At 36.0% G+C, this 22,020-nt stretch overlaps 1 protein-coding gene across 1 annotated transcript in view; it reads right to left on the bottom strand.

Moving 5' to 3' along the window:
- Window positions 1-22,020, bottom strand: part of LOC148939884 (syntaxin-binding protein 5-like) — a 55,736-nt gene that overhangs the window by 31,048 nt on the left and 2,668 nt on the right. The window contains exons 2-3 of the mRNA XM_089106022.1: window positions 13,852-13,949; window positions 8,839-8,948 (exon numbers count right to left, since the gene is read on the bottom strand). Of these exons, the coding sequence (XP_088962148.1) occupies window positions 8,839-8,948; window positions 13,852-13,949 (208 nt within the window). The remainder of the gene's footprint in view (window positions 1-8,838; window positions 8,949-13,851; window positions 13,950-22,020) is intronic.

The following is a 22,020-nucleotide window of genomic DNA, read 5'->3' as shown; positions in this document are numbered from 1 at the left end:
CGTCTCTGTTCAAGGTTGCATGTAAAAGTAAAACACAGGATGATCTTTTGAAGTATAAACATTATAAAAATGTACTTACGACTTCAGTACGTGCAGCCAAAAAGCTGTATTTTTCGCGTCGAATTGATGAGTGTAAGAGGTACTTGCGAAAGGTTTGGAATGTAGTTAATGAAGCTTATTTCTCGCTAGAAACTCAAACAGTCCCCCCCCATGTCATTACAGGAATGCTGATGGATCTCTTGTGGATAAAAATTCTTCAGCAAATGCCTTCAATTCGTATTTCACCACTCTTCCTTCAGTTCCCATTCAACCCAAGAATAGAGTAAGTAGTTTTCCCATAGCAGAAAAGTCATTTTTCCTTTCCCCATGCAGTGATATTGAGATTTATAGTATTATATCCCAGCTTCCAAGTAGCCGTTCAGTTGATGGTTTTGGTCTGAGCAATAATGTTCTTAAAAAAATTGGTCAGTTTGTTTCTATCCCCATCTCACACATAACTAACCTCCCTCTTTCTTCTGGTGTTTTCTCTCATTTATTTTAAGTTGCTAATATTTTACCTTTGCATAAAAAAGGTGATTCATCTCTAATTTCAAATTATAAACCCATTTCTCTTCTTCATGTCATCTCTAAGGTTGTTGAAGGGGTAGTGTGTTGTAGACTCTCTTCATTTGTTTTTAGTACTAATATGACTGCAGGAAATTCTCTAATAACTAACAATCAGTATGGTTTTCGTCCCACTTTCTCTACCTCGTATGCACTCTCAGATGCAACAGAGTTTGTGCATGTTAATCTGGACAAGGGCTTGTGTGTTTTGGGTCTGTTTCTTGACTTTTCAAAAGCCTTTGATATGGTTGGCCACTCTGTTCTTTTGTCTAAACTATCTTCATTTGGAGTAAATGGAGTCCCACTAGAATGGTTAAGTTCTTATCTGTCAGGAAGATCACAGTATGTTTCGGTTGATGGTAATTCTTTCACTACTTTTCCTATATTCAAGGGTGTCCCACAGGGCTCTGTGCTTGGACCACTTTTGTTTTTAATTTACATTAATGATCGTGTTGATTGTCTTCATCCCCTTGTGCACCCTATTCTTTTTGCTGATGACAGTAACTTTTTCATTGCTGCAGTGGACTTGCCATCTGCCACTTCCCTAGCTCAAGGTCTTCTTGATAAAGTAAAAAATTGATGCTGGTCAAATGGTATGACTCTCAACAGCCAAAAAAGTGCCATTGTACACTTCAGGACCCCTTATCGTACGAGAGATGTAAGGGAGCCAATCATCCTGACTTATGGGAATGATGTTATACCGCAAGCTGCTATGGTGAAATTTCTTGGTGTGTATCTTGACTGTTTTCTCTCTTTTAAGCCTCACATAACTCACACCCGTTCCCTCATCCTCCGCCAGTCTTCAATGTTGCACCGGGTTAACTCATTTCTTCCCCCAAATGTTATGCTTTCTCTTTGTTATGCTCATAGTTTTCCTTACCTTTCTTATTCCTGTTCTGTCTGGGGTAAGGCTAATAAACCTCTTCTCTGTTCACTTCAAAGGGCTCAAAATACGACAGTAAAGGCTACTTTTCTTCTCACTCAGCTTTACCCTTCCTTTGATCTGTATAATGATACTGGAATAGCTCCGCTGGATCGCATTGTGGGTAAAAGTAATCTTTATTTAGCGCATTCTGCTTTTCTAGGTACACTTCCACCGCCTCTGCAGCAAACGTCCCAAACGTTCATCTACAGCAGCCCAGAGGTCTCCTGTTTATAAATCAATTCAATTATGGAATTCAATCTCACCAGATGTCCCGTTATTTCTGTCCGCAAAGGCAGTTATTCGTCGTGTATTTCCAGTTTGGTAATTTCTTTCTCCTTCGTTTATTTTCCCTGTTTTCTCTTTTCCTAGTGTTTCTCCTTCTGTGTTTTTCCCTTATATATCGTTATTATTATTTTTTATTTTTTTTTTTTTTTACTGTATGGTAGTGTTTATTCTCTTTAATCTTTATTTCATATATATCGTTTGATTTAGAGTAATATTTATGGTTGTTTTAGTACTTTATTATTGTGTTGTAAGGCCCACAACAAGCCAAGCTTCTCGGGCCAAATAATTTTTCTTTACGTTTGTAATACAGTTTAGTATTAATAAAATGATTGATTGATTGATTGATTGACATTAATGCCACCTATTTATCAACTCTGGGAAAAATTTACTTAAAGCGCTTGAGTTAAAGCCTGCAAAAGACGGTATCTGCTGATACATCAATGGACCCTTTGCCAAATATTAAACAAGATAATCTTATAGCGTCTGTTAGATATAAGCTGTTATCAGCCAAAATGAAAAATGTTTGCGGGATAATTATTATATCCAGTGTGCCGTGACCAATCTGCAGTTTTTGAGCCCACGTTGAAAAAAAAAAAAACTTTTAACAAATTTTCCGGATTATTGTCAAACATCATTTGAAATTGATTGCAAAGAGGGTATCTAGGGGGGGGGGGGTATTTATAAGATTTAATACATTTGGAAATTTAGAAGGCAAGCTCAAGGTTTTTTGCTCATTAAAAGCTGTTACAATTCATTTGCTCATATAAAAGCTGTTGAAGAAAAAAGGGGAACAAAAGATATTTCTGGTAAGTTGAATAGCATCAACCCTCATCCCTTTGCAGAAAAGATTGATAAAACTGAACGCAAGAACTACTGAGGAATATCTCTTATAATCAATGCTGCAAATATATATTCACCAGGATTCTTCTCAATTGTTTCACCATGGTCAGAACACGACCAAACGTACAAACCGGGCGTGATATCGGCCTGCGATGGGTTTTACTGACCGGCTCCTTGTGCTTTGGTAACTACTCTAACACCCTAGAGAGCATAATGAGATTATCACGGCCATCATCGTCGATTTTATACCTGATTTGATTCGATCATTTATGGTGACATATAGGTTCCAATTCAGGAAGATAGTGCACCGCAGAGGCTTATACGCCTCCTCCAGGGGTACACTCATCAGGTCTGTACCAGCGTACTAGCAAGGGGAAAATTATCCTCCCTCGTAACCAGCGATCGCTCCCGTCCAAGACAATTTTTCAACGCCTTACCTTTGAATAGAGTCAGTAACACCAAAATTCAGATACGCTGCTGCTAAAAAAAAATGCGGCACTGATGCAACAATCAATGCAATGATCCTAATTACTGGCGGCTTTCACCAAACAGATATTTAACTCCAAACCCCGGTTTATGGGTAAAAGAAGCAGGGATGGAGAGTCAAGACCTGGCTCACTACAATCAAGACGGTTTTGGAGCCAATCGGGGGCTTTCGACGTCAAGGGCACAGATGGGATAGAAATTGTTAAGATCACTGTAAAACACGCTGAAGACCGAGCAGTTTGGCAGTCAGCCGTCTGACAAATCAAAGTGCCAGGGAGAGCTGAACAGCTAGTGTCTTGTATAGAGTAAATAGGGAGAAGAGGCAGCAAGTTAGTAGGCACCTCGAATGAATCCAGTGTATTAACTTGGTTTTGTAAGAAAGAATTCGAACTGCAATCGAAAATGCTGTATAGGGCAGAGCTTCAAATTAAGAGCACCAGCCCACCAGTTAGTTCCAAAATTAATAAACAGAATTGTGAAGTAAGAATAATGTTGTTAAAATATCTACAAAAAAAGTATAAATATCGGAAAATCAAAAGTGTAGCATAGGACGATCCACTTTGTGGACTTCGGTGTCAAATAAAGTAGAATAACAACCATAAGGAAGAACAATCGGGGGAAATATTTAGGCAACCTTTTGTATAAATAAACTGCGTATAAACGCTGTGGAGTGTTTCTTTTTTTAATATGGGTTTCAAAAAATCTGGCCTATTAATTTCGTAAAGCGCGAAGTCAAAATTTTCGACAACAACTCAAACCCGAAAGAGCAGAATAAGGAGCATTTTTTTGTTGTAAGATGACGCTCCATTCAGTAAGTAGCGATGACAGCATTGAACTGCGATAACTTTACTTCAAGAATGACTCAGTACAGGATCTACAAGGAGGACACACGACCTCGGAGCTAGAAAAAATGGGAGCAAAAAGCGTACTAATTTTATTTTCTTAAAATTGTAAATATTTTTTTTATATGTCAATTCTACGAAATATCAATATGATTTTACGTTTCAATTAAAGTTTACAACACAAACGAAAGCTCACTACCAACATGTCTAACTTAGGTTTCATTTAAAATTTTCTTGTATTATTTTCGAACAGAGGTATCCATTAAGATTGATGAGTCATATCCATTCCACAAACCTCGTTTTTAAAGTCGTTTTTTTAAATCTACGACAATCCATATCCTAGCATGATTAGCGCAGCGTTGACGATGACGACAGCCATCCTGTTTTGATCGGTGTACTAGTTTTAAGTTTGAATGGCCGTAAACTTCTTTTATAAAGAAATTTTCAAGAAACAAAGGAGGATGCAAGAAAAAAGTTGGAAACTTGATTAATGGAAGAGAATTCAGAAAGGAAAATCATTAGTAATGTGGCTTATTAGTAGTGCCGACTGTTTGTCTCTCAGAAGCTCAAATTATGAACGGAAAACAGAGGAGGCGCTGACTTTTCACCACCTGGTATAAATCTTGGAACACCAAGTGCGCCGCACAGTTTTGTCACGTTTGGCACAGTCCCTAAAACGCTTGACACACACCACCTGGTGTATTTGATTTCTGAGAAAGAGAGACACTCCTATCGGAAAACAATTCCTAAAGCAGCGCTAAACATAGAGGTCCAGCAAGAATTTCCCATCTTAGAATGTATGTCTCACCATACACTTGCTTAGGCGTGGAACTCCAACCAAACATGGATGTGAACATCATTCTTAAGAACCACAGGAACAGAGCCGCGGTCAACTTTCGCCCTTTGTGTGTAACGGCAAAGCTTGTAGAGAACGCCACTGACTCCGAAACCTCGATCCCAAAGGGCATAGTATTGCAACTCCAGCGTGACATCCAATAGGCAAGGGTTGCCACGCTAAGAGCCACTCTTGGACACCACTCTACAAAATAGCCATACCATAGGCAATGAAGGAGAAAAGATGTCGTGGATATGGAACGCACAACATCGCCTTTAGATATAATCAACATGCCCAAGCCCTCGCGCAAAACATTATTTGGTAATATTTCTAGATGTCCTATAACAAATGGATGCAGTAGAGTCGAAAATCGATTCACGCTAATTACGTATTTTGTCACTGTCCGTTAAAAGGCAATGAATATCAAGTTCCCACTTAATTGGAGACTTGATATCCCTAACAAGGCAGCCAAAAATCATGTTACCATAAAATTCAAAGATACCAAAGGACCTAAATTGGAGGGATAACAACTAGTAGAAGATATAGAACTATTACTAGGGGGTTATATAGAATCTAATGTAGCAGCATCGATTTTCATTAAACAAAATAATAGCTCGGGTGGGTTCATGTACCAATCAAGGATTAAAAAACAGACAATATTTTCGTATATAATTGTCAAATTGGCCCCTCAGGACTTAAAAATTTAGTATTCAAAATATTGCAATTATTATGGGATTATAATTCTTAAAAAAAAAAAAATGAAAGCAGTTTTAAGAATACTTTATTTGAATAGAGAATTTAGAGTCAACTAATTATTTTGACATTAAAATTTATGAGAAGACAGTGAACTGTCTTTGGTTCATTGACAATACACGTGTAGTAGTTTCGCGCTTGCCAATGGATCAGCGATCATAACCATCGGTAACGACCAGTAGATAAGCGAGAAACGAAAGAACATTCGTTTCTTCTGTCTTCTATCTTCTGTAAGTATTGGTTCACGGTTCCCACGGGGTTTATTTTTCATTTATTTATAAAATTAAATTTTTTTTTTTTTTTCAGTATATATGTAGTAAGTGAGTAAAATATTGAGTCCTGCCACCAACAAATCTGTATAGATTTTCACATGGTAGGTCTGTTTGATATGATTTTTTTGTTAATATTGTTCTTTTATAAAAATGAATTTTTCTCCCTCTCTCTCTCATTACTTGTTGTGGAAAAACAAGACGTTCCAAAACTTCTAATGACGGTCATAAGGACATCCAAGGGGACTGGGCTTCAGGCCTCTTCCCCAGGGAGACAGTAGATCCGAATCCCCTATCTCAAAAGAACTTGTGATGGAGAAAGTGTTCTTAACGCGCACAAAAAGGTGAGTATTTCGCGGATTTTAGTATTCTATTTTAACTTGGCTAAAGAAATGCTCAAAAGTTGCATATTGCTATTTAAAAAAGCAAATTTTTGTAAATGCTATGGCTTTTCTTTTTGACCGACGGTTATTATAAATGCAATTAAAAACAATGAAAATTAAGTAAAAACCACTCCCTGCTTCCCAAGTATCATTTTTTGGCTTTGCTAAAAAATAGACACTAAAATAAAAGGTTCGGAGATGCTAAAATAACAGGCTTCTTACCCCTAAGATAGACTGAATTGTAGAAAAGTAAGAATTCCGCTTTTGGAGGTTCCATTTTTTAACTTCTATCAACTCAACGACTAACTAGTGTGTCCCTTTTTCAGTATTTTGATCAGAACAAGAGGATTATTTCGAACGTTGATTGGAACGAAAATAGGACTTTTATTATCATGCTGATAAGAATCAATCTTGTAAATTATCTTCTGGCAGGACCATGGAGTTACTAGAAAATTAAAATCGATCTTACAAGAAGTCTCTTTTCGGGCCAAACACATTGATGAAAAGAATATATAATGAAAACAGGGTCACGAGCAAAAAAACATCAGCGTGAACTACCGCTTCTCGGACGATTATTTTAATTTTCAGTCTAAACCATATAGCAAATCAAAGGAAAGGACTGGAAAAACATATCTACATGCCCTTCAATACCATGGCCTTTTCATTCCAATGGCACATTTTTCTGTTCTAACAATTTTAAAGAATTCAACCACTGCTCAATTTGACACATAATTTAACACCCATTGTGGACTAAGTTGTACCATTATCTAAAATTTATACCAATTTGTACCATCATGTAAACCAACGCTGCCATAGAACCAATTTAAGCCAGAATCCACACTTTAGTCCTAAATACAGTCACGTCCGAAACCTGATTATTTACCCACAATAAAGACTTGTTTTAGGCCTTCTAAAAGTGTCAAAGAATAAATGAAATAAAAGCAATGCTAGATTTTTTTTTAAGGCATGATTTTTAGGAAATTGTTTTAGTAACAATTTCATTAATGTGTGCGCTTCCAAGAGCTATGTGTGCCCAGTCACACTTTGATTTTTATTGACCTAAATTGCCCTACTGAGCCCCCTCCCTTTTAGAAAAACTTAGCAAATAGTTATATCAAGCACCTCAAAAGCGTGAAAACGTCAGACACGACCCTTCAGATTAACATTAAGGTATTGCCAGGAAATTCTACAGCAATTCAAAACGCTGTGGACGAAAATTCTTCATCGATTTTAAAAACAAAACTAAAAAAATTTAGGAATAACAAATCTTAGAATTCATTTTACGATCGTTACTGAGTTTGAAATGTTTTCAATCTTTCGTTTTTATTTGTGGTCCCGTTTTTTTTTTTTTTTTTTTTTTTTTTTTTTTTTTTTTTTTTTTTTTTACTTCCTACCCAATTAATATGTTATTGGAAACTGTTAGTAAACAATTTGTGTTAAATTTTGTTTTCATCAGCTTATTGCTAAAAAAAAATAACCCTATGATTAGGGAGGAAACATTCACCCCCAACAAAATAAAAAATCCTAAGCCACCCATTGGATTTTTGCATCAAATTTGGTACAGTTTAATTTACACTTTATATTAGAATATAGAGACTAAATAGGGTTATTAAAAGAAATTACAGAAGTTTAGCTACCAAACCCATTGAGTTGTTTTTGGAAAATTAGTTAACTAGGTGATAATCATCAAAAGACAGAATGCAAATCCATCTCTTTGCAGATACCATCTACTTTTTTAATCTACAATACTCATTTTCCCTTTAAACACGAATTTTTAGGGCGAGAAAAAGCAGACCAACTGTAGAGTTCTAAACCAAATTTGGTTCATGGTCATTGTCCAACTGATCAATTGTCAGTGGTCGTGGTCGTATGCTCCATTACTTAGGCTGGGAGTACTTCAGACCTACTAGATGTAAATCATAAAGTACAGGCAGACGATTGCTTTGACATGTTTTCAAGATGGAAACAGAAGAATCCCTCAAATAGTTGTCCCATATTGCCTCATTGCCCTGTATTGCTATAAACTATTGCCCCAAAGCAATTAAGAAATAAGCTGAGCCCTTAAGATACGGCTTAAATGAGATTATAAGAAACGACCTAAGCTCTTTAGGGATCCCATTAGAAGTAGCCAGAGAAAGCAGGGGTCCAAAGAAAGCAAGGATGGAACAGAAGAGGGGTCTTTGCCAGAGTATTAGTCCCAGGCAACTTAATATTGCAACAAGTAAACAGTAATGGTAGTTATCAGTAATATACGTGTAGTTCTTGGAAAAGCAAGACATCTGGATTCTGTTCATCTTAGTTTTAGAACCAAATTTCAAGAAACATCACCATGCTTTGAATTTAATCTTGATGACCTCTTATATTTTTTCCATTTTCAAATTCTGAATAAGATTCAACTTAGCATATTTAAAAATCATGGGAACGATACTAAGTTCCTTTGATCAAGGTTTTTTTCTGTGTAAAAAAATAAACCTGACTGAAAAGTGTGTAACATAACTATTTAAGAAAAATTTACCAGTCCCCTCCTCCAATGGGGTCATTTCTGGCGGTCACTTAACTTGCTGACATAGTAGGCATATACATGGGCTTATGATCAAGAAACAATAAAAAGTCATACCTTGTCCGTTCCCCTGTTCAGTGGCAGCGGTGGTCCCTCCAGGTCCAGGTCCTGGCGGGTCAGCAGCAAATGTATGACGAGCATGAACGTTAACTCCGGGTCGTCCTAGTCTATTGGTTAGGTTAAGGAAAATAAGCTACAAGGATACACATATTATAAAATTACTTTATTAAAAGTGACCTTGAACTTGTATCAATTAAACTTCAGCTTTTGAATTAAAATCGAATAGATATCAAATTGAGAAAGATGAATGTATCCCAGAAATGATAAAGAGCTTATTTGGAACTTACACTGTTAGATATTAGCTAATAAAATATGTCAACCCTAAAACGAAAAAAAAAATCTCCTATGAATGAAGAAATTAACCTAAAACGAATAGAAATTACAATGAGTGGCGAAATCAAGCAAATAGTGAACTGAAATCGCAAAAATTTATTATGCTGTTGCTGCTCTTTAATCCTCAAAATTTATCAAAAGATTAATTAATCAAAAATTGTTTTTAATAATTATTAAAAAATATTTAATGAAAAATTAATTAAACTGGTACATGAGTTTAAAAATGATTAAAATCTAATTGCTAAATGACTGATAACATAATGTTCTATACGAGCACGCAAGATATGTACCCACAATTTTTTTAGTTGAGAAGGACAAGTTGAAAAAATCCCGAAATCCAAGCAGTTGACATTTGCACTTTACTGAAAACTAATTATGTTTGGTAAAATTCTTCATTTTTCATTATGACTTTCAAAACTTACGTACCGCTCAAACGTCCCAGGAACTTACTTTTCGCTCTTCCTATTTAAACGCTCTTCGTTAGTCAAAAATTCAACACTAAAACTCTTCTGATTCCCTCAGACGGCAACACATTCAAAGGAAACCTCCACCTCCTCATTTTGTTCGGTCCCATCTTTTCTTAGTCTACTTTTTCTTGATTTTTAACTCGCGTTTTTTTTCTTTTTCGGCACCTACTGGTACCAAAACTGCATAACTACATATGGAGTTTTTTTTTGTTAAAAACTGAATTCGAGATTTCGTATAACTTTCTAAGACATACATGGTTGTGCAACTTTCCGCTTAACTAATTTAGACAGTCAGTTTTCATTTTCACTGTCCGTTGTACTTTAACAAAGAAAAGCCAAATTAAAAAAAAGGGTTGTTTTTAACATGGTCAACACTCCTCAACATCTTCAAATAAATTTCTAGCGCTATAAGAAAAAAATTTGTCCAGCTTCATATATCCTCATTCAGTCGTTAAAATCAAATTGAAGAACTCCAACTATCTTGTTTAATTTTCAGAGTTTAGCATAAAAGTACTTGATCGTCTGAAATTTTTACGTTAACAAGGATATTATTAAACAACCCGAGCCCCAAAACACGACATAAAGTTTGACCTCTAAAATTATGGTTTTCGTGTGTTTCTTTTTTTTTTAGAAATTCAAAGAGCTGAGTTCTCAATAAAATCTATTTAAACACTTTTTTTTCATGCTGAAGAAACTCAATTTCTTTAAAATTTCCAGAGTTTTCCATAAAAGTACTTGATCGTCTGAAATTTTCACGTTAACAAGGATGTTATCTAAGAACCCGAGCCCCAAAACACGACATAAAGTTTGAGCTGTGAAATTACTTTTTTTGTGTTTTTTTTTAGAAATTCAAAGATCTAAGTTAACAATAAAATCTACTTATAAAATAAACTCTCTGAAAAATAAACACTTTTTTTTTCATGTTGAAGAATACATGTAGACATCAAAAAAAAAAATCGACGAGAGGATCAGTACTTTCAATATGAAAACCAGCGTTTGACCCTCTTTCGAGCTTTCTCCATTTTTTGTCTTCTGGATTTCTGGACTGAGTCGAATTGGCTTCTGGATGGTTCAATTTTATAATGAAGCATCCTAATTGCTTTTTCTTGTTTTTCACGATTCTTCTTCTTTTTTTAATTTGTTATTCGGTTTTCTTTGTTATTCTTTCATAATGCGGCAATATTGGTTTCCCCGAGAGCAAAGTAATTTTTTACTGTTTGAAATATTTCCAGATTATCAGCTTTTAAGTTCTTATTTTTCGTCTTGAACTTTGTTTTTCTTCCTCTTTTCAAGAATAGCGAGTTGTTTACTCTTCATCTAAATCAAGATAGGATAGTAAATAATCATCCCTTCTGCATTTTATCCTAGAAACTTTTAATACATGTTTAAAAGCGATAAACGGGAAAAATTGAATAGAATTCCCCATGTCCCTAAAAATATTCAAATGTTAGAACACTTTCAAGTTATTACGAGCAGCGTTTCGACCAACCCCTTGCGGTTTTTTTCCACAGCAAGGCCATATCCGGGAGGAGAGGGTTACCGGGCATGACCCCCTCCCGAAATTTTGTGCGACCCCTAAAAAGTGACAAAATGCATATAATGAATTTTAGATGTTTTTTGTGAAGTTTTTGCACCCCCCCCCCCAAAAAAAAATCATGGATACACCCTTGTTTCACACCACTAGAAAAAGTTTCATAAAGCATTGGAAGCAGACAAAACAGGCTATTTGGGTCTCCTTCTCTCTTAGCATTGTTTTCTACCATTCTTGTTAGATATCGGTGGCTATTCATCTGCTTGCATGGAACACAGCTTTTCCTAAGTTATCTGGTATCTAATAAGATAATAAATAACCTCAAGCCGCAAAGTCATTGGATTATTAAATCTTAGTACTAACAGTAAGATATAAGTGGCACCAATGGGGGTCAGGGGGGACCCTAAGATTTTTCACCCTCTGAAATATAATCTGTTTTCCGTTTATACTGCAAAACGGCTTTATTGGCATTTCCATTGAAAGAATCAGAAAGATAACAAAGTTGCCCCTCTACATTAAAAATACTTCTGCTACCCCACCCCACACAATCCAAGAATTGATGCCACTAGAAGACACCTAAGGCCCTGTCAATTTCGGTATGTTTACGAAGCGTGCAGGTATGGCTCATTTACTTATAGATTTGAAACCCTGGCAAATCAAAAATGTGACAAATATATTCTGGAATTTTCCAGCATATATTTGTTTTTCCCAAAGGAATTTTTTAATACAATTCAGGTCATCATTTAAGCGGCTATCAGAAAAGAAGTTCTACAAAAAAAAATGTAGTTTGAACCAATGCCTAGGTCTATAATAGGCGACTGAGGGTAAGCTACTAAAGTTTGTGTCCAAATCCTCTTAATATTTTTGAAAATATGACGCTTTCCTGGCAAAACACGGCTTTCCTTTAGATCTCAAGCACACTTAAAGAAATTGATTGCAAGCCAAAAAGAATTTGAACTCTAGCCAACTCCTTTCCCTGAAAAGATTTCTAGGATTGTCCAAGGAGCTCACCCAAGAGCCGCAAATTTCTAAGATGCTCCAACGATTATTAATAGATTAAATTAGTATTAAATTAGGTCGTGAACCAGATCGATATGATTTACACAAAAATCCTAAAGAGAATCACAATGTTAAAATAGTATTTTCCTATTTGATTAGTGTGAACTATAAATTAAGGGCCACCACCCAGTGGCCCTAACTCAGAAGCCGTAAGTTTCTAGGATGTTCCTGTGATTATTAATATAGGTTAAAATTAGTAACGGTTCTGAGCCACACCCGTATGATTTGATAAAAAATCCAAGAGAGAGAATCAAAAATTTTAAATTCTAGTTTGCTATTTGATAAGTGTCAACTAAATATTAAGGGCCACCACTTAGTAGCCCTAACTCAGGAGCAGTAATTTTTTAAGATTTTCCAGCGATTATTAATATAGGTTAAAATAAGTAACGTTTCTGAGCCAGACCAGTATGATTTGAACAAACATTCAAGACAGAGAATCAAAAATGTTAAATCCTATTTTCCTATTTGGTATGTGTGAAATATAAATTAAGGACCACCGTCCAGTGGCCCTAACTCAGGAGCCGCAAGTTTCAAGATGTTCCAGCAATTTTTAATATAGATTAAAAATGGTAAAGGTTTTGAGCCACACTAATTAGTTCTAAACAAAAATCGAAGAGAGAGAATCAAAAAAAATAAATACTATTTTCCTATTTGATAAGCACGAATTACAAATTAAGGGCCCCACACCAGTATTGGTAAGCTTCTGAAGTAGAATTTTGTGATCTAGCCCGTTAAATTATTCCTAAATATCCAGAAACACAGTGGTAGCAAGTGAGAACGGAGTTTAGCATATTTTAGTATCTCTATCACTGTGGCCAAACTTGATTAATCGAAAGTCAAACTAACATTATAGCACCCTCCCTTTCCATTAGTAAAATAGAAAGGTTCTTAACAATCGATAAACAGTAACATAATTTCTCTTACACGATCACATTTAGACAGCCTCTTCTATGTAAACTAATGATTCCCGACACACCCTAACATAGGATACCTGTTGAAGTAACAAGATATATTTGAAGGCGGAAAAGATGAGTAATAACTCTGTACAAGAGACTAGAGAAAGGAATATTGGCATCAATTTATCATTTTGGTATATTGAAAAAGAGTTTCATTATTTACCATATTAAAAAATCCATATTGAAAAGCATTTCTAATATTTACTCTCAACTGCATTTACAAGAATTTCTTTGGTCAAGAAACCCCCATTAATTCTGGAACAACAAAATGAGTCACTATGTCGAGTTTTTCCTAATATAAAGAGAGATTAATTTCCAGGAACTTCCAAATCTAACAATATGATTTAAATATTCTTATTTACATGCAATCAAAGCACGGATGTCACTTTAGTTTTTCCCGTCTTTCTTTTTTCGGTAACTATTGCCACCCAGCTCTCACATTTACATTATACTTACTTGCAAACTACCATGGTCGCTATGAACACATTGATTTCTAATAGACTACAGAAAACACGTGTGTTGGCGAGTTCTCTAGACTAATTCTTCTGTACCACCAGCAAAGGTTGCCTGAGATGTTCAAAGAAGGTAAAATTTGCTGTCTTAATCACCTCCCTAAAATTTCCGACTTCCCTCCCCCTCTAAAAATAATAAGAAAAAAGGATACATTCTCAATCCTCCTGTTTTCGTGCCAATTGCCAGGAGTTTTTGAATCGGGTCATAAGCCATAGCTGTCGGTTGATGTGGAAATCCAAGACGAATGGTCTGTGAAAAAATAAAGGATTTTAAGCAAAAGAATTGAAGAAGAATACTATTGTCACGCAAATATTAAATAAATGGTTTCCTGTGAAAAAGAACATAGTAACAGAATATAGAATCTATACACATAATGAATTTCAATATTTGCGTTCATGAAATTCTAGCCATAAAATGAATGTATAAAATACGAGATAAAATTAACAACCTTAATCTGCCCCATTAGTAAATATGTACTCAAGCAGGCAGCCACGTCAGCAGGAGGAAGGGGGATGTATTTGTGCCCAGGTACCCACACGAAATCTTGATATTTTTGTATAGTTTTTTTTTTATAAAAAACAAATGCCATTCCGCTTTTTTGTTATTTTTCAGCTTTTTACCCCTCCCCTTCCCTCCCCTTATTCATTAAATTGTGTGAAAGCCTACCAACAGTGTCTTCTACAACTGCATACTTGCCCTATAAATAATCTGTCAAAGACGAACCCATTTATGAGCACTCCTATTCTATCCTGTATTGTTTAAACATTTTGCTTTGGCCACCTGCCAAGAAACCCAATTATCAAAGAAGCTCAATTTTATGAATTCGTCCCGGTCTAATATAAGGCAAAAATCTGGTCGTAGTTATCGGTAAAGTGTAAAAAAAGGCAATAAGTACAGTATTGCCTTTACAGTCCCTACCGACGATGCTGATTTCAGTGCCATCGCCATTCACCCAGGAAGTGCAATGGGAGGTTGGGGTCAGCCATCCTGTGCTTTCACAAACCCTTCCTGTTTATCTTCCCCAGATCTCTCCAGGTGCCCATTTGGAGCTGGGTCGACTCTGGCTGAGCTTAGAGACTCTGACCCCCATTCAAAAAAAGAAAAAAATGCAGCGGAATCAGGACTCGGACTCCAGTCCCCACGGACAAAAGATGCCAAGTTTAACTGCTAACTGCTCGGCTAGGACGACTCTTCAAACCATTTTGAGAGCAAATCGAAAATGTAGTTAAATAAATTCTCTATATTCTAAGGTACGTAATACGAAAACACTAATGAATTTTGGAACCATTTTTCAGCAGATAATTTCTATACAAATGATTAGCAGAAATAAATCATAATTTTATTGATGTAATTTAATCACTTGTTTATGTGACTCCACCATAGAGGCATGTGTCACATGGAGGATCCTTGGAGGGATATCACAGCAAAGTCCTAAGGGGGGGGGGGGGTTCATAATCGGAAAGTGTAATTTCATGCAACTATTTTTGAGGTTTTAAGTGAGGGAGGGGTACTAGCCAACTACTAAATATTTAATTAAAATATACCTGTATAGTAGTTTGTCTCATTGAGATTAAGCTAATTATCTCTGAATGAAGAAAGAGAAACCGGTTTCACTCAGATCAAGTACTACAGTGTGGTCAGGGTTATAGACAAGTACCAAGGAGGGTTTTTCTTGATCAATATAAAGGGACATGTTTCCTACCGTCCAGTGTGCAGGTATGTATAGGCCTACGTAGGAACATAAATACCAGCAAATGATCTTTCCATTTTCTCCATCGTTTGTGTTATGGATTTGACCACATTGGGCTATGAAAGGTTATATAAAAGGGCATTGGGCTATGAAAGGGCTATATAGGAGTCATTTTTAACTACCGCCTAAGAGTTTATGCTACAAAGCCTTGTATACTTTTGTAAGCTTACTCACAAGCAAGGGAATCGAATAGGGTATCGTAATTTCATTCTTTGATAGGAAAATTATATGATGAGACTATAGGAAAAACAATTTTTCTACCTTATCGTTTTTCTGCACAGAATCTGATTTAATTGTCAGAACCGTTCTAATGGTCTAGAATAGATAGAAGAGAAACATTTTCTACAATGTAATTTTGAAGCTCTTCAATTAAAAAAAAGAATAACCGCTTTTCTTAGACATTCTGTCTGGAAAATAATTATTTCTTAGAAAAATTCTGGCAGAACTTTGTTATATAAAAGGGATTCCCAGAAGGGTGCTATATCAACATTGATTAGTGAGCAAAGAATCTATGGGGAAAACAATTAGTCTCTTTTGTTTTTGCAAATCAAGACAGTTAGGCTTTTTATTCATTTTTTTTATTTAATTTAAAATGGGAGCAACGTCTAAATTGGAGTAAAATTTCTGAGCCTTGGGCAAACACATAGTTATTCTCCTGGCTCATCTTCTACCCAAACAGACAAATGAGACACGTTTAATCTCCTGGGGCGCACTGTCTTTATTATAATCGTTTTCTTCTATCGTTCATCTGTTCTTTGTCAATCGTCACCACATAATTTTCTCCCAATCAATTATACAGAATTACTGCCCCTCCTGCAACAAGGTACTTTTTCGAGACTTCATTTAAGCTTCATGGAGGCAGCCTCAGTTGCATATCGGTTATGCGTAATTGTATTACAATTAATTCTGACTGTAAATCTTTTTTAATCTTAGTCAGTGGCATCGTTTGGGGAGGGGGCAAGGGGGCAGTTGCCCCACCCGCAAGAATTTGGAGGAAAAGGTTATTATATAGCCCATGCCCTTTGAATCTCCGGGTTTGGACCCAACTCCCCCCCCAATGCAAATGCTGGAGCTACGCCCTTGGTTTTGGTTCAGTTTAATTAGTTTTCACAAATTTAATATTGTTATTATCTGTTTACACAATTTTATTATGCATTATTATTAGTATTTATTATATTTTATCTATTATTCATATACGTTGATTATATATTATATAACATTATTTTTAGCATAACATTTATTAATAATATCTAAATATTCAGTATTTAAAAATTCATTATGTTATTTTTTATCTAATTATTTATTAGTTTATTAATTTGTTAGTTAAATTGGTTTAATTTTTAAGCTTAATTTCAACGATTTTCAAAACGAAAAATTAGCGTTACGTTGAAAGCTCAAAATTTTTGTAGTTTTACTCCTATTATGTAAATTTACTAAAACCTAAGCAAAACGTATTTACTTCAAATTTAGTACAATAGCTAAAATGTAGTAAATTTACCAAAAGTATGCTCAGTAGCATTCAAATAATTTAGAAAAAATATCACATAAAATTACAAATTTCCGAAGTTTTTTTTTATTTTTGTAAGGAAAATCAAGTAGAATCAATCATTTTTGTGGCAACATTATTAATTTTCATAATAAAATTACTCAAACATATTTTAAAATTAGTAATTTCCGTTGCAAAGCTACTAATTACACGACCTCAAAAGGTATCAACCTGAATGTATATTATCAGGCAAAGCGGCTAGGGCACAATGACACATTGAATTACGTTTTTTTTCTCTAGTTGAAGGCGCAATTTTCTTTGAAGAAGTACAGTATTAAGTTTTTGCTACGAAAAATATCTGAAATTCACTCCCCACCAAAAATGGTCACACGAGTCCCTCCCCTATAACTCTCTGCAAACATCAAGACTTTTATATTTCAATCTGGAGTTCGAACTTCGAAGTCGGTTTCACAATATTACTTTTCAACCGGGATGGTAACTCGACCCCTAGGGAGCAGTATGAACACTGCTCCAATTCACAGAAGAAAAACTGGACGGATAGCCTATAGTTGATTTAAATTTCGCTTCCAAGTGAATTTTTTGTCACTAGAATTCACCTCCCTTTTATCGAGAATATATTCGGTTTCATGGAGTTATTACAAGCTGAAATTTCAAATTTCTTTTGCAATAGTCTAGTAAAGTTCAATTAGGAAAGTTCAATTCAGTAAATTTTAATTGGTGAAATTGCTTGTCGCAAATGGCATACAAAGGTAAAATAGATATTTCTTTTTTGGGCAACCAGAAACAATGCTTAAGCCTTGTTATAGTAAAGAGATATGTGCTTTCCAAGCATTATTTTTCCCGGCCAGGATCAGGTCCTAATCCCTAAAAAGCATAACAATGACATAAGCAGTTATTTTCCGGCAATCTTCGACAAGATCCGGTAAGCTTGTTTGGTAAATGTTATAATGACAAGGATTAACCTCCCCCCTCCCCTACGTCGGACTAAGTAGACTAGGACACTTACTTTTACTTCCAACCAAGGTGGGTCTAGTTCTGAAGACCTGTTCTGGTGCATATCTTGATTACAATAATTTAAGGACCCCCTATTCCCCACTCAAGTCAAATTTGAACCGTCTCCCAAAAGGCACAACTTGGACACTTACTATTGCTGTTATTATTATTATTTTTTGGACGGACCCACCAAACTGATTCAAGGCCCAGGACAAAAATGCCAAACGACCCCCCCCCTAAAAAAGCAACTTAATTAGTGGTAGCGGACTAAATCATCTCTACTATATTTCGCCAGCTGTCGGACATTATCTTCCCTAACTATATCCTCCAGCTTAACTACCAGTCTATGAAATAAACTCTGACACTTGTTCCTACTTTCGACCACGTTTGGCTGAGATCTGATAACCCCTCTTGATGGATATCCTAATGAAAAGAGCTTAGGGGCTTCTCCTCCTTCTCTTACCTTAAACACGTCACAGTGGGTCCTGATATACAATAGATATGATCAGAACACATCAATTTTCGCTTAGATCCAGCATTTCCTTGTATGGATGTACGCAGGAATTTCTACATGAAGGGGGGAGGAAAATACGAGTCGTAAAAACAGTTTATTTAATAATTTGAAAAAAATGCCAAGAGATTTGGGAAAAATTAGGATTTCAAGGCAATTTGGGACCAGACCACCCCCCCCCCCCTGTGCATGTTTCATTCTATTAAATGTATGGATAACCTGAATTTAGCGACCTCTCCCTTAATGTAAGTTGAATCAAGCACAAAGGTTGAGATCTTATAGTTTTTTCGACTAAAGTCTTGAAAGACGAAAGTTCAGATTACTCTTTCCCAACCCCAACCCCAAGGGTCGTCTTTAATCTAGATACCCAAAAGGCATGACTAAGACTCTGGTTCTTTCTTCCCACCAAATTAGGCTGAAATACAACCACCTTTTCTCGTAGATGTCCCGATGACATTCATTTAAGGACCCCTAACCTACACAAAGAACGGAAAATATTCAGAAACTCAAAAGGCCTGACTGGGACAATTGATCTTACTTCCACAAAGTTTGACCGAAATCTAAAGAGGTCAAGCCTGGCATGGGCCACAAAAACCACAAGTAGGACAAATGGTCTTACTTTCCACCCAGTTTGACTGAGATCCAACTGCCACTTCTAGATACCCCAAAGACTGTGGAGTACCCACCCATTCCCTTTTTCCTAACAAAAAAAAATAAGTTTAGGTCCTGTTCCCCAAAAGGCATAGATAGGACACAAGCCCTACTCCTCACCGACCGACAATCCAGATCCGACAATCCTGTCAGATAAATATCCTGATGGTAGGAGTTTAAAGATTTGGAATTCTATATTGACTTTTCCACGAATTATTTCCTGGAAATCTAGAACACACACATTTTTTTAACTTAAATCTTGGAGAGAGAAATCCATGACTTGCAAAAATCCAACACCGCCTGATCCCTAAGAAGTTTACTCTCGAATCTAATGCCTTTTCATTTTGCTCCTTGTTTATGGTGGGCTATTCGGTGGGCTACAAGAACATGATTTCCTTTTTCCTGTTAAATTCGGTGGGCTACAAGAACATGATTTCCTTTTTCCTGTTAAATTCGGTGGGCTACAAGAACATGATTTCCTTTTTTCCTGTTAAATTGCTGGAAATTTTACAAACTGGAGAGTAAATTTAGTTTTCTGTTTCAGGATCCTCATGCCGGGGAAAAAAACAAGCTGCACGGTGCTGATAATGCCAAAAAAAAACTTAAAACTAAAAAAAATTGCTGCTAATGTAATAGCGTTGCTCTACAACACAATTAGAAAAGTATAAATAGAAGAGCATAATTCAATTAAAGAGCAAGCACAGTTTAGCAACCCACCATCCAGCATTCCCTGCAAAGTAGTATTGTTTTGGAAAAGAATTTTAAGGAATTCAGAGATTAAGTTTTTAACTAAACTTTTTATATATTGTGGAGATCGTTCAAACCCAGGCATACTCCGCTCCTGGGTAACACTACTGCCTGTCTGACGTTCTAGCTAGAAACAATACGATAGATTAGTACGTCTAGACCTAATTTTTCTTAGCTGATATTTTATCTGAACTGGTCAAAGACTCAAACTTTTCCGACTCCTGTCATATTTTCTTAACGAAAATATTGATCAAGCTGTCTTTTTCTCTGTGTCAAGAACCTCTTTTTCTCTGTGTCAAGAACCTCTTTCCCTGTGTAAGTTTCAAGAATTTTTCCTTTTTAGTTTCAAAAATCGTCATTGTCACACCTCGAGGTTATATCTGACGTTTTCAGATAATTACAAGAAAACCGCTTCCTAAGTTGTTCTCAAAGGGAGGATCAGTAAGGCAATCTAGGATTTAAGTATGATTAAAAACATATTGCCCAGCTGAAGCACAGCAACAAAAAATAAAAATACCCCATAAAGCGTCTGATTTTGATATGTCATACTAGCGACTCCAGTATGCCTGAGAACCTCACAAATGAAATTCTAAACTCCAGATCCCTAAATAACATAAATTTAATATTACCCGAACAATTTTTTCTGACAGTGAGTGTACATCATTTTGTTTATTTCTCACAGGAACGATTACATAGAATCGGTGCTGTGACATCGAATCGGTGCCGATAAAAAAAAAATTGATTGAACCTTTCCTTAACTCTCTACGGCTGCTGTTTCAAAACGGGAGACTCAGCGATACAAAATCTACACCAAGGGGAGGATAAAAATTCTCCAGAATCATTGATGACGAATAAGGTGTCGAATTGACGTTTTAGTGCTTTTTTTTGTTTATTTTACAGGGACAGGTAGCAAGCCAGTCACCCAGAATCGACCCTCAGCTTTATATTGCCAAGCAGAGCATTAATCTATTGTACCAGCACAGGGTTACACCAGGGGCATGGGCGCCCATATGGGGGGGCAGGGGGGCTCTTGCCCCCCCCTGGCTGAATGATGCTGCCTTATTTTTATATTTTTGTTCTGAGATTTCTATTATATAGCATTAAAAGTAGCAATTAGACGTAGTTTGCCCCCCCCCCCCGGAATTCCGCTTATGGGCGCCCCTGACCAGGGGGGAATCCTTTTGAAATTGTGCACTAAATTACGTAACCCATTGTGCAACTGCTAAGATCTAGCCTACTGTTTCCGAATACAGAAAACACTTTCTCTAAAGAACGCAAGTTTTACAGAAAATAGCAACTTTTTGGTAAGGAGGAAAGTTTTACTACTTCAAAATCTGTTTGAAGCATCAAAGTTACTGTCAAATGTACACAACTTACAAGTATGTTAATAAATTTGATTTATTTTTTTTGTACTGATTTTTTTTTCCTCTATCAGAAACGGTCTACAATCACTATTACCACTATTAACAACTCACTGCAGCACCAAGTCGCCTGAAGCCGACGTAACTACCCACGCCCTTCTTCCATCCCAATCTATTTAAACCCCCCAAAGAAGTTGCAATTCCCTTAAATCTTGCATTACGACCTCCAAACACTCAATTTGGGGAGAACCTACTAATACATCCTCTAAGCAATTTCGTGCTTGGATTATGCTTGGATTATGCAGTTGGATTATGTTTAACTTCTAACCGTAAATTTTATGATATATCACAGTTACAGTGACGATTTTAGGGACATTATTTTATATAAAAAAAAAAAAATTGACAGTAGCTCCGAACAACAACCTTCTTTTTTATCTGTTTTAGCTTTTTTTATGCTGGATTTGCAAAGGTGCAAAGGCATCAAAATAGTAGAAAATACTAGGGAAAAAATTACCGAATTTATGATGAGAATTTTTCAACCAAGTTCTCACAATTTCAATTTCCCGCCCCTGTAGCACAGGTGTGATGATAAAACCCAGAAATCATGAATCGCTCAAAAGAATTCACTTTTATATTGAAAGGTTCGAATAAAGGGTAGCTCGGGCAGGGCTCATAACTATACGAAACAGGTTCGGAACCGCTTCAGAAAGTATTTAGAAAAAGACTTGATTTAGGACCTTTTAACTCTTGTTATTTCATAAGGCCGTATCCAGGTGAGGGTTCAGGTTTTGAAGCCCCCC

This window comes from Artemia sp. Qi Xiang Cuo, chromosome 20 (genome assembly GCF_049724085.1).
Source record: "Artemia sp. Qi Xiang Cuo chromosome 20, ASM4972408v1, whole genome shotgun sequence".
NCBI lineage: Eukaryota > Metazoa > Arthropoda > Branchiopoda > Anostraca > Artemiidae > Artemia > Artemia sp. Qi Xiang Cuo.
Note: the sequence above shows the minus strand (reverse complement) of the source record. Positions and strands in the feature narration are given on the sequence as shown.